The 16,891-nt window shown below is 44.9% G+C and overlaps 2 protein-coding genes across 6 annotated transcripts in view; one reads left to right on the top strand and one right to left on the bottom strand.

Annotated features, from left to right (window-relative positions):
- The window catches only part of ZNF827 (zinc finger protein 827), a 149,227-nt gene that overhangs the window by 106,082 nt on the left and 26,254 nt on the right, over positions 1–16,891 (top strand). The gene's annotated exons all lie outside the window — the stretch shown is intronic.
- On the bottom strand, positions 11,716–14,545 carry LOC135983646 (uncharacterized). The gene is made up of 2 exons (XM_065596436.1): positions 12,934–14,545; positions 11,716–12,337 (listed from the first exon to the last, which is right to left on the bottom strand). Exons 1-2 carry the CDS (start codon positions 13,469–13,471, stop codon positions 11,835–11,837), a joined length of 1,041 nt encoding a protein of 346 aa, XP_065452508.1. The 5' UTR covers positions 13,472–14,545; the 3' UTR covers positions 11,716–11,834.

Raw genomic sequence — 16,891 nt, 5'->3', positions numbered from 1 at the left:
CCTCTGGCATCGGAAGAAGTGAGGTTCTTACCTATGAAAGCTTATGCTCCCAATACTTCTGTTTGTCTTAAAGGTGCCACAGGACCCTCTGTTGCTTTTTACAGATTCAGACTAACATGGCTACCCCTCTGATACTTTACTCTAATTCCTCTGTTTGTTCCCCAGACTCCTAGCATTAGTGTACAGGCAATTCAAGAATTTTTTCTCTTCGTGTCCTTTGGTTCCTTGATTAATTTTGTTTTCAAAATCTCAGTTTTGTGTGGAGTGTTCAGATCTTTCCTCTTTTTTACCTTACCCTTTGCTATTAGTTTAACACCTTTTGACTACTTCTAGACAGCCTATCCCTGAGGAGTTTGGTTCCCCTTCTTCTGAGGTGGAGGCCAAACAAACTATCCAAGCCTGTAGTGGGTTAGCAGTGGCTCCTCACCCTCTTCACTATGTCTCTGGGGCGCTGCTTCCTATCAGTGATTAGAGCTCCGGCCCTGAGGCAGAACAGCACAATCCAGCAGTCTTAAGGAGCCCAGGCCCTCAGGCAGATCAGGGGAAGTAAATAGTCTTCGGTCTCAGGCCCCTAGGCAGGACAGAGCAAACAAATAGTCCAGGCAGGACAGAGTCAGCAAGTAGTCTTAAGACTCAGGCCCTCAGTCAGGGCAGAGAACCAACAGTATAGAGGGACAGGGGTCTCTGACCGTTTTATGCAGGGCAGAGCAGTAGGCAGTCTATCATCTGACATCGTGGCTCAGGTAGAGAGCAGACAAACGCAGGCCCCTTGGCCTAAGGTGAGGAGGCTGCCATCCCAGGGGTGGGGTTGGTAGCAGGAGGTTGGGATGTGGGCCCACCCTACTCCACCGGGTCCCAGCCCAGGGCCATAACAGTGGTGGAAGGTTCCATCACTGGGTCAGTGGGGATCCTACCGTAACACAACCTACCTACGGTCAGCTGTCCCTGGGCTACTTCCGACTCTTCCACCGTAATGTACCTGTGGCTTGGGGTCGTCCCTTGTCTCTTCAGGGTACACGGCAAGCGGCAGTCCTGGCAGCTCTTCACCCTCACCGGGTCAGTCTCCTCTAGGAGCAGGGCGTGGCACAGTGCAGGTTCACTCCAGGGATCTGCAGCGGCCTGGAGATGTCTGCTCCCTTCTCTGACTTAGACTCAACTGAGTTGGAGGCTTTGCCTTTTATATTTCCTGTCCTGCCTCTTAGCTTCCAGCGGGAGGGATGAGCTCGGCCTGACTCTGCCCAGCAGGGATCAGAGAATGGTCCCTCCCCTTCCGGCTCAGTGAGAGGCCATTCCACCTCACTACAAGCCCCCTCTCCTCACAGAAGGTGGACCAATGTTCCACAAAACCAAAACCCTTTACACTACACCACTTACCTAGCAAGTGGTTCACTTCCTTCATTCACAAGTGGAACAGGACAAGATCTCAGAGAAGATCACTTGGACGTGAAACAATTCAGAAATTATAACTTTTAAAAAAATCACTGATTTGCCTAACAAGTTACGAAGAAGATATGAAGTTATTCAGAATGAGCAAATGGGAAGAAGAGGACATCTCTGTCTCATACCTTTTGAGATTGACTTCCATTGATAAGAAGTATAGTGTAGTTCTGTATGGAACTGTATTCCTAGGTCTTTCTCTAGATGGATTAAAATGTTAATCTTCTGTTGGCTTTCTTGACCCTTAGCCAATTTTTAATCTATTTTAATAGTTCTCCACTACCTTGCTGTCTCATTCTGTAAATCAAATTGCTCTTTTTAAATACAGATAAGTGATTTCCACAGTTTCAGCTTTTCCAATCAGTTCAGCAATATAGTCAAAATTCAACTACGGTTTTTGAGGCACAGTCTTTATCTATGAGTAGTTCTGAAATTATACATTATTTTATTACTATTTTATCACCCATTTCTAGTTCAATTAAATATACATTATTTTATCATCCATACATCACAATTGAAGTCTAGTGACCTACATCTTCCCTCATCCATTCTTAAATATTGGGACCCCCTTGTTTATTGCCCCCACCCTTTTTGGAAATACTTGTGAGGTGGAAACCATGGTGTTGAATATGGTATAAATACCTAGCTAGTTTAGATAAATTGCATCCCAAAATTCCAAAAAAAATCTATCTCAGCTTTTTCCAGTAATTCTAATTACTTGAATTTTGGTCATTTGTGCCATGGCTAAATTTGCCCTAAACTATCAAATAAACAAATAAATAAATAAATAAACGAATTCCCAACTCATTCCTGGAAAATGTATCTGTCTCACCATCAGTAACCTTCTACACTTGTTCTCTAATGACCTTTGTCTCCTTATTGACCTTACTTCCTCTATATTAGTGTCCATTAGTCCTACATTTAATCAATTTAAATTTTTCTGTTTTTACCAGTATTGAAACTATATTTGTTTTTTAGTTAAAAATCAAATCATATTCTGGAGGAATTTGGATTCTGATAGTTCCATCCATTTGTTCTTATGTCAATTATAACTCTATTCAAATCGGACAACTTGACATATGAAGTCAATGGATTTACCCCAGATTTACACTGGTGCAACTATGATAAATTGTAACACCTTAGAGACTAACAAATTTATTAGAGCATAAGCTTTCGTGGGCTACTGCCCACTTCTTCGGATGCAGTAGCCCACGAAAGCTTATGCTCTAATAAATTTGTTAGTCTCTAAGGTGCCACAAGTACTCCTGTTCTTTTTGCGGATACAGACTAACACGGCTGCTACTCTGAAACCTATGATAAATTGTGTAACAAAGACACTTATACAAGTACAAGACCATTAATTAAACTGTGCAGTTATCTGATTGAATCTGATGGAGTGACATTTTTCATAATATATACCCTTCTTTTCTCTCTCTCCATTCCTCCTGGATTGCTTACTTTTTTTCTGCTATAGTTCAAAAATCTCACAGCTTTAGCACTATATCTTTAATGTGATAAGTAAACCATTCAGATTGCTCTTCAAAATGGAGTACCTCACAGTGTAAATCTCTTCCTTTTAAAACTATTTTTCAAGCCAGCCATTAAATTTTTAGGGATCAGCACTCGAAGAAGAACTGAATGGATTACTTGACATCAGGGGTGTGGCAGAGCTGAAACTGTAACTGAAAAAAATAGTCATGAATGAGGTGACCATCAGCTCTAGTAATGGGACAAGATAGAAACTTTGCTTTATATACCTCAATTCATATGTTAATTTACTTCCTCCAAACCCACTCCCACCATAAAAAGTGCCACCCCATCACAGACTCAATCACACATTAAGGAAGTATAGAAACTGCTCCCACAATCCAGTCAGGGACACAACCTTTCTAGTGCAATGGTCAGAACCATTGATGTATGCCTTCTGTCCCATCCCTCTCCTGCCTCAGATCCTCTGAGCAATCAAGTGGGACAAGGCAACAGTGATCTTAATAGCACCATGGTGGCTGCAACAGTTCTGATTCACCATGGCTCTGCAGCTGACCTCCTTCCTGTGCATTCACCTACAGCCATTTCTGGACCTACTGTCAAAGAATGGAGACAAAACCAACCATCCCCACCTGGCAGCCTGGTTTTTGCCGGGGCAAGAGACTTAAGAGAGATCATGCTCAGAGGAGGTCCAATACATCCTTCTCAATAGCAAGAAATTCTACAAGAAAGTTTTATGTTGCCAAATGGAATAGGTTCTCCATCTGACAAAAGCATCATTGCTTCCTAAGGAGTCCCGGATTCCTCTTATCTTGTACTGTCTCCTCTCCTTGAAGTCATCGGGCCTACCCATCAGTTCATTATAGGTACATTAGCGTATTTCATCCTTTAGTAGAGAACTGCTCATTTTTCTCCCTCACCCCTGCCCCACAGTAAAGTTCTAAAAAGGCACTGTCAGGATGTTCCTGTCAGTATCAAGATCTACTCCTGCTTGAGATTTGAACCTTGTACTGCCAGCACTTATGAACCTGCTATTTGAACACTTAGCCTCCTGCTTCCTCTTGCACTTATCAGTGAAGGTTGTCTTCCTAACAGCTATCACCTTGGCCAGAAGAGTAGGTGAGCTCAGGGCCCTTAGGGCAGATCCACCTTATATGATCTTCCACAGACATAAAGTATCTCTGAGTGTTGCATTCCAAATTTATCCAGAAAGTTCCTTCTGACTTTCACTTGAACCAAACAGTTCACCTACCGGTAACCTCATAATACTAGAGAGGACAGGAAACACCACTCCCTGGAGGTACACAGGGCTCTGGCCTAATCTGAGGCTTCATTCAGACATTTATTGGGAACTATGTCTTGGTTCAAGACTCAGTTGGGGATGCTTCATTTGGTTCAGCACTCCTGAGAACTGATACAGAAGACATCCTCGCACTCACATCCTCACTGAACACTGCTTGGGAGTCACCCACAGTGAAATACCCTTAGGGACCAGCACTCATAGAAGAAAGGAAGGTTACTTAGGGCTGGTCCACACTAATCCCCCACTTCGAACTAAGATACGCAACTTCAGCTACGTGAATAACGTAGCTGAAGTCGAAGTATCTTAGTTCGAACTTACCGCGGGTCCACATGCGGCAGGCAGGCTCCCCTGTCGACTCCGCGTACTCCTCTCGCGGAGCAGGAGTACCGGCGTCGACGGCGAGCACTTCCAGGATCAATCCGGGATCGATTTATCGCATCTAGACAAGACATGATAAATCGATCCCAGAAGATCGATTGCTTACTGCCGGAACCGGAGGTAAGTATAGACGTACCCTTACATTACAGTAACTGGAGTTCTTCAAGATGTGTGGTCTCTATGGGTATTTATGTCCTGTCCTCCTCCCCCTCTGCTCAGATCCTCTCAGATTTGCAGTAGAGTGAGAACTGGAGAGTCAGTTTGTGTCGCCCTTTATGCCCTCAGTTGAGAGCACAACGACATGAAGGGCACTGGCGCAAATCAATGGATACTGCTATTGGAAACATTTCCAGTCCCAGATGCAGAGAGCACATGTGCACCCACAGCAAATACCCATAGGGATCACATCTCAAAGAACTCCAGTTACTATAAGGTAAGTAATGTTCCTTTCTTTGAGTGCTGGTCCCTATGGATATTCCCTATGGAAGCAGGTGCAAGGGCATGTTCTGCACCACAGTGTCAGGGATGTCTAGAGATTTCTGCAGGTCCCTCTTTATTTTTTCTATAAATCCAAATAGGTAAAATAAAATATATTGACATAATCAATCAGACATAACAGACCTCTGTGACAAGCCCAGAATTTGCAGGAAATTCCCTATGGCAGAGTGGTCAATCAGTTTAAGTTATAATGGCTCTTGGTTCCTTATCACCATTATATACAGTTATGATTTTTCATAAACAGAAAACTAATTTAAGATATCTGTTATGTGGTATGCTTTCTCTACATTGCCGCCCTTTGGAAGAGAGAGGATTTCTCAGCGTGTCTTGTTACTCTCTGGTAGCAGGAGACAGATGACTCATTACAGCTTGTAAAAAGCTGTTCTAGGAAAGCCAGTTCACTTGGAATGCTGTAGGAGCGGGCACATTTGGCATATTTCTTCCTAGAGAGACAGATTTAACAGCATTTGTTCAACTTAATTTAGCATTGAACTATGTTTCAGTGGTTCTAGCTTTAGCACATTGCATCACATTGTTCTTTATCACATCATATCTTTAAATTCCCATTATCATGTGCCTAACTGCAGCATAGACACTTACGTTGCTGGACACACATTCTCCAGCTGCCTTGATAGACAGCTTGAATTGCATATAGTGAGCAGAGGGAATGGTGTTCCAGATCCCTGGCTCCCTTTCTGGGGCTATAGCCAGTTGGGATGCATATGATTCTAACTTATTCTGTTATATTCTGTCTCTATAGTACATTTCCTTTGTCACTTTTTCTAGGGCTGCTGCCAGGTAGGTTAGCATGTAATGCATATGTGTTCCCTAGCAGGAACTGTCACTAAGAAATTCCATGTGTTGCAGGTCTCTGATATTGTAATAATGATCGTCTCCTGTTATCCATTATAGTCACTATAACTAACATGATCTCAGCAGTCAAATAAATCTTTCCATTTTGAAAGAATTTTCAGGGCATGGTAAGGTGTAATTGTGCAGAACAAACCACTTCAAAATAATCGCACAAAAGAGAAGCATGAGGGTGTTTATGAAATTAATCTATATATTATAATCCATATAATTAGTCTATATATGGCCTAGATTCTCTATTTACAGTAGTTGTAGCAGTCCATAAAAGAGGGAGAATCTAATAATGATGTGGGTTATAAGGTAGCTTTCTCACCTCTGGCCTGTAATTTCATGGATTCAAGTTAACCATTTTTCTTGTAGGAGATTGGACAAAACCCTAGCTATGAACATCCCATGTTCTTTGAGAACATTCAGGTCTGGATCAAAGCTGTGCAGCCCAAGCCCATCTCTAATTCAGACACTAGCAATGTCATCCTTTGGGTAAAGTAACAAAACCAAAACCAAGCCCTTTTTTGTTGTTTACCAGTCACTGTTCTGTGGCCTTCCAGGCAGAATTTAAAGATCTCTTTGAAGTATATGTGAAACTCGTAGTGTTCTGGCTATTACTCCTTTCTTCAGTATGCTAATGCCTAGAACTAATGTTGAGTGCACAATGGCTGCTCTCTTTGACTGCAGAGGCACTGCACTCACTAATTACTTTGTAAACACTTCAAGGGACCATCAGGATGAAAGATGCTATAGAAACCCGAAGTCTGGTCTATGTTTAATGACTGTGTGGAAGAGTACTTGTTTTATAACTGAAACATTGTGACTCTTGTTTTATTATGGGCTAATTTTAATTGGCACAGCCTTTCTCCTCTCACATTCCTCCCACACAAGCAAAAGTGTATATTTTCATTTTGTGTAATATCCATTTTTGCGTTTGTTCCTTTCTAAAGCAAGATCAGCATTGGGTAACCAACACAAGAACAAAGTAATTTCACTTGCAACAAATACCTTCTAGTTTCATTCAAAATAAACCCACTCTGGATCCCAATCATTAAACCCAACAAGCCAACGACTGTGTTAATAAATTTCACAAACACCAAATCCAAAGCAAAACAGCAAAAGGTAACTGTTTCCTTACATGTGGGAAGCAAAGCTCCTGGGAAATGACTTTTTCACTCTTTAATACTGGACGCACTTTTGACACATGGTAACATTTTCCATCTCTCCAAAGTCCATGTCATAGACGCATTAAGAAACCTGGCACTTACTCCACCAAAAACAACTTTGCAAGAAGTAAAATAATTAGAGTCACTGTCATTAGGATTTAAAAATAAATACATAAAATGAATGGCGATATAGCAAATGGAACTTTCTAAACTGTCCTTAATTTGAATGATAAAGATGTCATATATTAAATTACCAGTTGTATGGCTCTTGATAGACGGAGCCATTGGTTTACAAATACGCATTGCATTGTATTGGGCTCTTCATCATATTTAGACCCACATATGAATAAGCCCAAATTTTGTATTGATTTTTCTATATCTGAATATTTGTGGAAATTTAATGTCAGGGTTGAGTTGTACTCCTTCCTAAATATGAAATTTACTTGAATACAAGCTAAACATAAAGTAGTAAGACAGATTTTTAAAACAACTTTTCTGTTTTTACTAATGAATGGAGACCTGTCCCAGACATTTCTTTTATAAGTTAATTTGGGGCTCTCTCCTCCTCACCTCATCTTCTATCTTGTGCACAGCTGTCTTCTACAACATCAGTCTGCCTAGGAGGAAGTTAATTACAAATCCTATCAGCCACTAGTGAGGGCGGGCCGGCAGAAGACAGTTTTTTTAAAAATAGTACCTTAAGAGAGGGTGGGCAGAAGACTTTCATACCTTTCTTCTAATGGCTTCCGAATTAGACCTCAGTTAAAATTTGCCACACTGTTTTTTGGGATTTATACTCCACTCCATTACGGGCAGCCCAATATGCTGACTAGATTGATGCCACAAAATGCTACTGGATACAAGATAAACAGGAAAAGATTCCATGTAGGAGCTCTCCAACTCTTATTTGTGTGTGAGAAACAAGGTATAAAGCTCTCCTTAAGTCCCAGTATGTAAGGGGTTTCAAGCACAGCCCAGGTTCACTGTCTATCATGTAAGTGAGCTGCAGTGAGGCTGTAAAAGCAGAGGCAAAGGGGCTGCATCTGTCTAGGGGAAAGGGTGTGTCCTCCCCCTACCAGCTTGCTGAAAGCTGGAAAGGTGGCTGTAACCAAGGGTATGTCTACACTACGAAATTAGTTCGAATTTATAGAAGCCGGTTTTATTGAAATCGGTTGTATACAGCCGATTGTGTGTGTCCACACATAAAATGCTCTAGGTGCTCTAGTCGGCGGACCGCGTCCACAGTACAAGGCTAGCGTCGACTTCCGGAGCATTGCACTATGGGTAGCTATCCCACAGCTATCCCACAGTTCCCGCAGTCTCCGCCGCCCCTTGGAATTCTGGGTTGAGATCTCAATGCCCGGATGATGCAAAACAGTGTCGCGGGCGGTTCTGGGTACATGTCGTCAGGCCCCTCCCTCCCCCGTCACAGCAACGGCAGACAATAGATTCGCGCCTTTTTACCTGGGTTACCTGGGTTACCTGTGCAGACAACATGAAGCCCGCTCAGCTCAGCTGAGCTCACCGTCACCATATGTCCTCTGGGTGCCGGCAGACGTGGGACTGCATTGCTACACAGCAGCAGCTGCTAACTGCCTTTTGGCGGTAGACGGTGCAGTAGACTGGTAGCCTTCATCGGCGATCTGGGTGCTGGCAGCCGTGGGGCTTGCCTTTTGGCAGTAGATGGTGTATTACGACTGTTAGCCATCCTATTACAAGTTGGGTCATCGCACATTAGCAGAGTCTTCCCCGAGCACCCGATCGTGCAATAGGCCTGAAGACCATCGTCATACACTAACTGCCAAGCGCCCAGTATTTGCTGCCAAGCACCCAGAAAGATGCCGAGGGCTATCAGTCACGCTGCACCGTCGTCTTAAGATGTAAAAAATAGATTTGCTCTGTATTCATTTGCTTCCCCCTCCCTCCGTCAAATCAACGGCTTGCTAAACCCAGGGTTTTCAGTTTAATCTTTGGGGGGGACCATTCTGTGTGACAGTTGTTTGTGTCTCTCCCTGATGCACAGCCACCGTTCTTGATTTTAATTCCCTGTGCCTGTACGCCATGTCGTCACTCGGCCCGCCCTCCCTCCTTCCCCTAGTCCGTCAGATACTACGTTTGCGCCACAGCTCAGAGAGCCGAGAAGCGGTTCGCGCCTTTTCTTTGAATTCTGGGTTGAGATCCCAATGCCCGGATGATGCAAAACAGTGTCGCGGGCGGTTCTGGGTACATGTCGTCAGGCCCTTCCCCCCTCGTCACAGCAACGGCAGACAATAGATTCGCGCCTTTTTACCTGGGTTACCTGTGCAGACAACATACCACGGCAAGCATGGAGCCCGCTCAGCTCAGCTGAGCTCACAGTCACCATATGTCCTCTGGGTGCCGGCAGACGTGGGACTGCATTGCTACACAGCAGCAGCTGCTAACTGCCTTTTGGCGGTAGACGGTGTAGCATGAGTGATAGCCGTGGGGCTGGCAGCCATAGGGCTGCATTGCACCAGCCCCTTACCAGGCGATGGTATATTATGACTGGTACCCATCGTAGTCGTACTGGAGTGGCTGTCAATCATGGCCACCTGGGCAGACATGCTACTGTTTCGATGATGATGGCTACCAGTCGTAATATACTATTTTCTGCCAATTGCCCAGTATTGTCTGCTAAGCACGCAGAACAGGCCGAGGGCGATGCTGGGTGCTGGCGGACGTGGGGCTGGCAGACGTGGGGCTGCATTGCTACACAGCAGCAGCCCCTTGCCTTTTGGCAGATGATGGTATTTTATGATTGGTATCCGTCATCATCGTACTGGAGAGGCTATCACTCATGCTGCACCGTCGGCTGCCAGCTTAAGATGTAAAAAATAGATTTGTTCTGTATTCATTTGCTTCCCCTTCCTCCGTGAAATCAATGGCCTGCTAAGCCCAGGGTTTTCAGTTTAATCTTTGGGGGGACCATTCTGTGTGACAGTTGTTTGTGTTTCTCCCTGATGCACAGCCACCTTTCTTGATTTTAATTCCCTGTTCCTGTACCTGTACGCCATGTCGTCACTCGGCCCTCCCTCCCTCCCGCCCTCCCTCCTTCTCCTGGTCCATCAGATACTACTTTCGCGCCTTTTTTCTGACCAGGCGCCATAGCTAGCACTGGGATCATGGAGCCCGCTCAGATCACCGCGGCAATTATGAGCACTATGAACACCACGCGCATTGTCCTGGAGTATATGCAGAGCCAGGACATGCCAAGGCGAAACCCGGACCAGCCGAGGAGGCGATTGCAGCGCGGCGACGAGAGTGATGAGGAAATTGACATGGACATAGACCTCTCACAAGGCACAGGCCCCAGCAATGTGGAAATCATGGTGTCACTGGGGCAGGTTCATGCCGTGGAACGCCGATTCTGGGCCTGGGAAACAAGCACAGACTGGTGGGACCGCATCGTGCTGCAGGTATGGGACGATTCCCAGTGGCTGCGAAACTTTCGCATGCGTAAGGGCACTTTCATGGAACTTTGTGACTTGCTTTCCCCTGCCCTGAAACGCCAGGATACCAAGATGAGAGCAGCCCTCACAGTTGAGAAGCGAGTGGCGATAGCCCTGTGGAAGCTTGCAACGCCAGACAGCTACCGGTCAGTCGGGAATCAATTTGGAGTGGGCAAATCTACGGTGGGGGCTGCTGTGATCCAATTTGCCAGGGCAATGAAAGACCTGGTGATAGCAAGGGTAGTGACTCTGGGCAACGTGCAGTCAATAGTGGATGGTTTTGCTGAAATGGGATTCCCAAACTGTGGCGGGGCCATAGACGGAACCCATATCCCTATCTTGGCACCGGAGCACCAAGCCACCGACTACGTAAACCGCAAGGGGTACTTTTCAATGCTGCTGCAAGCCCTGGTGGATCACAAGGGACGTTTCACCAACATCAACGTGGGATGGCCGGGAAAGGTACATGATGCTCGCGTCTTCAGGAACTCTGCTCTGTTTCGAAAGCTGGAGGAAGGGTCTTTCTTCCCGGACCAGAAAGTAACCGTTGGGGATGTTGAAATGCCTATCGTGATCCTTGGGGACCCAGCCTACCCCTTAATGCCATGGCTCATGAAGCCGTACACAGGCAGCCTGGACAGGAGTCAGGACCTGTTCAACTACAGGCTGAGCAAGTGCCGAATGGTGGTGGAATGTGCATTTGGACGTTTAAAAGCACGCTGGCGCAGCTTACTGACTCGCTCAGACCTCAGCGAAAAGAATATCCCCATTGTTATTGCTGCTTGCTGTGCGCTCCACAATATCTGTGAGGGTAAGGGGGAGACCTTTATGGCGGGGTGGGAGGTTGAGGCAACTCGCCTGGCCGCTGATTACGCACAGCCAGACACCAGGGCGGTTAGAGGAGCACAGCAGGGCGCGGTGCGCATCAGAGAAGCTTTGAAAACGAGTTTTGTGACTGGCCAGGCTACTGTGTGAAACTTCTGTTTGTTTCTCCTTGATGAACCCTCCAAACCCCCCCCCCCGACCCAGTTCACTCTACTTCCCTGTAAACCAACCACCCCACCCCACCCTCCCCTCCCCAATTCGAGCACCGCTTGCAGAGGCAATAAAGTCATTGTTTTTTCACATTCATGCATTCTTTATTAGTTCCTCACAGAAGTAGGGGGATAATTGCCAAGGTAGCCTGGGATGGGTGGGGGAGGAGGGATGGAAAAGGACACACTGCATTTTAAAACTTTAACTCTTATTGAAGGCCAGCCTTCTGATGCTTGGGCGATCATCTGGGGTGGAGTGACTGGGTGGACGGAGGCCCCCCCACCGTGTTCTTGGGCGTCTGGGTGAGGAGGCTATGGAACTTGGGGAGGAGGGCTGTTGGTTACACAGGGGCTGTAGCGGCGGTCTCTGCTCCTGCTGCCTTTCCTGCAACTCAACCATACGCTCGAGCATATCAGTTTGATGCTCCAGCAGACGGAGCATTGCCTCTTGCCGTCTGTCTGCAAGCTGACGCCACCTATCGTCTTCAGCGCGCCACTTGCTCTGTTCATCCCGCGATTCAGCCCGCCACCTCTCCTCTCGTTCATATTGGGCTTTTCTCATCTCCGACATTGACTGCCTCCACGCATTCTGCTGTGCTCTATCAGCGTGGGAGGACATCTGCAGCTCCGTGAACATATCGTCCCTCGTCCTACGTTTTCTCTTTCTAATGTTCACGAGCCTCTGCGAAGGAGAAACATTTGCAGCTGGTGGAGGAGAAGGGAGAGGTGGTTAAAAAAGACACATTTTAGAGAACAATGGGTACACTCTTTCATTACAAGGTCGCATATTTCGGCTTGCAGGCAGCCATGGTAGGCCACAGTGTTTTGGCTTTTTTAACCTTCTTAACATGTGGGAAAGGTTGCAAACAGCAGCGCATTTCCCATATCAAGGATGAATTGGGTTGTCCGTTTAAAATGGGGTTTCAATGTAAAAGGAGGGGCTGCGGTTTCCCGGTTAACATGCGGCACAAACACAAGTAAACCACCCCCCCACACACACACACACGATTCTCTGGGATGATCACTTCACCCCTCCCCCCACCGCGTGGTTAACAGCGGGGAACATTTCTGTTCAGAAGAGCAGGAACGGGCACCTCTGAATGTCCCCTTAATAAAATCACCCCATTTCAACCAGGAGAGCTTTCTGGAGATGTCCCTGGAGGATTTCCGCTCCATCCCCATACACGTTAACAGACTTTTGCAGTAGATGTACTGGCCGCGATTGCCAGGGCAAATTAATCATTAAACACGCTTGCTTTTTTTTTTGTAATGTTTACAAATATTTACAAAGTTACACTCACCAGAGGTCTCCTGTGTGCCCTGAGGGTCTTGGGTGAGTTCGGGGGTTACTGGTTCCAGGTCCAGAGTCACAAACATATCCTGGCTGTTGGGGAAACCGGTTTCTCCGCTTCCTTGCTGCTGTGAGCTACCTACAGTACCTCCATCGTCATCTTCCTCGTTCCCCGAACCGTCTTCCCTGTGTGTTTCTCCAGTGAGAGAGTCATAGCACACGGTTGGGGTAGTGGTGGCTGCACCCCCTAGGATCGCATGCAGCTCCGCATAGTAGCGGCAAGTTTGCGGCTCTGCCCCGGACCTTCCGTTTGCTTCTCTGGCTTTGTGGTAAGCTTGCCGTAGCTCCTTAATTTTCACGCGGCACTGCTGTGTGTCCCTGTTATGGCCTCGGTCCTTCATGGCCTTGGAGATCTTTTCTAATACTTTTCCATTTCTTTTACTGCTACGGAGTTCAGCTATCACTGCTTCATCTCCCCATATGGCGAGCAGATCTCGTACCTCCCGTTCGGTCCATGCTGGAGCTCTTTTGCGATCCTGGGACTCCATCACGGTTACCTGTGCTGATGAGCTCTGCGTGGTCACCTGTGCTCTCCACGCTGGGCAAACAGGAAATGAAATTCAAACCTTCGCGGGTCTTTTCCTGTCTACCTGGTCAGTGCATCTGAGTTGAGAGTGCTGTCCAGAGCGGTCACAATGAAGCACTGTGGGATAGCTCCCGGAGGCCAATAACGTCGAATTCCGTCCACACTACCCCAATTCCGACCCGCAAAGGCCGGTTTTATCGCTAATCCCCTCGTCGGAGGTGGTGTAAAGAAACCGGTTTAAAGGACCCTTTAAGTCGAAAGAAAGGGCTTCGTTGTGTGGACGTGTCCAGGCTTAATTCGGTTTAACACTGCTAAAGTCGACCTAAACCCGTAGTGTAGACCAGGCCCAAGTGTTCTGAATTGCTTTGCTCTTGTTTGAATCTTTTTGTATCAATAAAGCTAGCCCTGAGGAAAGGGACTTGATCTGAGCTACTTTGGGCTGTATCTTTACCTCCCTCCGCTGGTGTATCTGTCCACTGGCTTCAACAGTTTGTATATTATTTTTTGTGTAGCTTTTTGGCTGGAAAATTGAAAGGGATGCCGAAGCCCAGAGTGAAAAATGAAACCTTAAGGCAAATTCATTTTTATTAACATCGAACTTCTGGATGGAGAATATTAATATTAGTGTCTGTGCAAATCCCTAATTGTATTATTGCCTTCTTTCTGCGAAAGAGAAGTTGCCATTTCAACAGGACTCATAAATGAAAGTGGCACATTGACAGATAAAGCAAGCATTAAATATGTACACAGATCAGAATGGTCCAAACGGTGTGTATGAGTAGCCTAGATTGGTTTTGAGTAGGATTTTCTCTGAAGTTTATCATAACAAACTGAATTGCAAGGAACAAATAAACCTGCACTGGCTTTTATTCGAAAATAAGTGCATTCTATTTTCCAAATACAGTAGTCACTCAGACATGCAGAAATAGATACAGATTGGATTTCATAGCACCCAAAATAAATGTAATAAGCAATATAAATGAGCTAAAAATGATGGTGAGCTACATGGACCTGAATTAGGAGAGAACGAGGAGTACTTGTGGCACCATAGAGACTAAAACATTTATTTGGGCATAAGCTTTCGTGGGCTAAAGCCCACTTCATCAAATGAATGCAGTGGAAAATACAGCAGGAAGATATATATATATATATATATATATACACACACAGAGAACATGAAAAAAATGGGAGTGCCATACTAACTCTAACGAGACTGACTAATCAATTAAGGTGAGCAGCAGAAGAAAAAAAAAACCTTTTGTAGTGATAATCGGGATGGCCCATTTCAAGCAGTTGACAAGAAGGTGTGAGTAACTGTAGGGGGAAAATTAGCATGGGGAAATGGTTTTTATTTTGTGTAATGACCCATCTACTCCCATTCTTTATTCAAGCCTAACATACCACACAAAGATGGACTACAAGCTGTCAGGAACAGTATCCCGAATAATGTCACTGCAAACCTGGTGGCTGAACTTTGTGACTTTGTCTTCACCCAAAACTATTTCACATTTGGGGACAATTTATACCTTCAAGTCAGCGGCATTGCTATGGGTACCCATGGCCCTACAGTATGCCAACATTTTTATGGCTGACTTAGAACAATGCTTCCTCAGCTCTCGTCCCCTAACGCCCCTACTCTACTTGCGCTACATTGATGACATCATCATCTAGACCCGTGGAAAAGAAGCCCTTGAGGAATTCCACCATGATTTCAACAATTTCCATCCCACCATCAACCTCAGCCTGGACCAGTCCACACAAGAGATCCACTTCCTGGACACTACAGTGCTAATAAGCGATGGTCACATAAACACCACCCTATACCGGAAAGCTACTGACCGCTATACTTACCTACATGCCTCCAGCTTTCATCCAGACCACATCACATGATCCATTATCTACAGACAAGCTCTAAGATACAACCACATTTGCTCCAATCCCTCAGACAGAGACAAACACCTACAAGATTTCTATCAAGCATTCTTAAAACTACAATACCCACCTGCTGAAGTGAAGAAACTGATTGACAGAGCCAGAAGTCACCTACTACAGGACAGGCCCAACAAAGAAAGTAACAGAACGCCACTAGCCGTCACCTTCAGCCCCCAACTAAAACCTCTCCAGCGCATCATCAAGGATCTACAACCAATCCTGAAGGACGATCCCTCACTCTCATAGATCTTGGGAGACAGTTTCAGGTTCTGTGTTGGGAATGGATACATACTCTTTTTAAATATATACAATAAGGATTTTTTTAGAATAAGGCAAAGAGTATGACGTTTTTTGTTACTCAGATGATTGTCCTATTTGTCAGCAGTGATCAGTTAAGCTTTTAAAAGCATATATGTTGGAAGGAAAAAAGGATTTGTCTTCAGTTTCACCCTCTTTCCTGATTTTATAATGTCACAATTCCCTCAGTGAAAAAATAATTCAATTTCCATCCCCCACCCCCACCCCCGGGAATTGTTTCTGCTACAGTTAGAAAACTAAATGTCAGACTGATTGACCTTCCACATCGTGACCATCATTAATGATGGCAAAGGTGTTAGATAAACTTCTGAAGCCAATGCAGTGATCTGAAAGGACTTCTGGTTGACGATGTTTTTGCTATCAGTGATACATTTCATGACCATCTGACTTTAGCATATGTCATACATTTTACATTGCCTTTTTCTTTTGGTAAAGACTGAAGTTTCTGAGAAGGCAGTCCTGTTTATGACTCACATTGAAGAGGGCAGTACAATATATGGTGGAAGTTGGGGCCCCTTCCATGTTATACGCAGTCTGTTGATGAAAAAGGTTATTACATTTGTTGTAAAAACTAGTTTCTGTAAAGGAACTACAGCAGAATTATCTATGTTTCAGCGTTTGTTTAAAACCTGCATCTGGACTAGCTTTACCAAGATTCACGAACATGGACTGATTTAAGGCCTGGGTGGGAAACCTCTCTAATATGAGTGGTTTTTTCATGATTTATCTTCAAACCAAAAAAAACCCTTGATGGCTTCACTTCATATTCCGGGGATCATTTGAAACTCACATCAGTATGAGAAGCAAACTGGAAAATTGTTTCACTTCATCCCCTATTTGTTCATATTGGATTTTAAATTACTCTCTTTAAAAGCAAGTTTTGAAGAGAGAGAAATGGGGCAAATAGTTTTGTATTTGTTTTTGAAAACTCACAGTTTAAAAAATAAAATCTCAAAATTTGAAAAGTACTTCCTAGGTTTTTGTTTGTCACTTTGGTACATTTCACAGGATGTGATATGATGTACCATGAGAATTCATAGGTCTGTTCAATGGTTTTACAATGGTCACATTAAAATATTTCTCATTTTCAGATAGATAATTTGCCACTTTTGTCCATCAAGGCTTAGCTATC

This window comes from Chrysemys picta, chromosome 5 (genome assembly GCF_011386835.1).
Source record: "Chrysemys picta bellii isolate R12L10 chromosome 5, ASM1138683v2, whole genome shotgun sequence".
NCBI classification, from domain to species: domain Eukaryota; kingdom Metazoa; phylum Chordata; order Testudines; family Emydidae; genus Chrysemys; species Chrysemys picta.
This window is presented reverse-complemented; position numbering and strand designations above follow the sequence as displayed.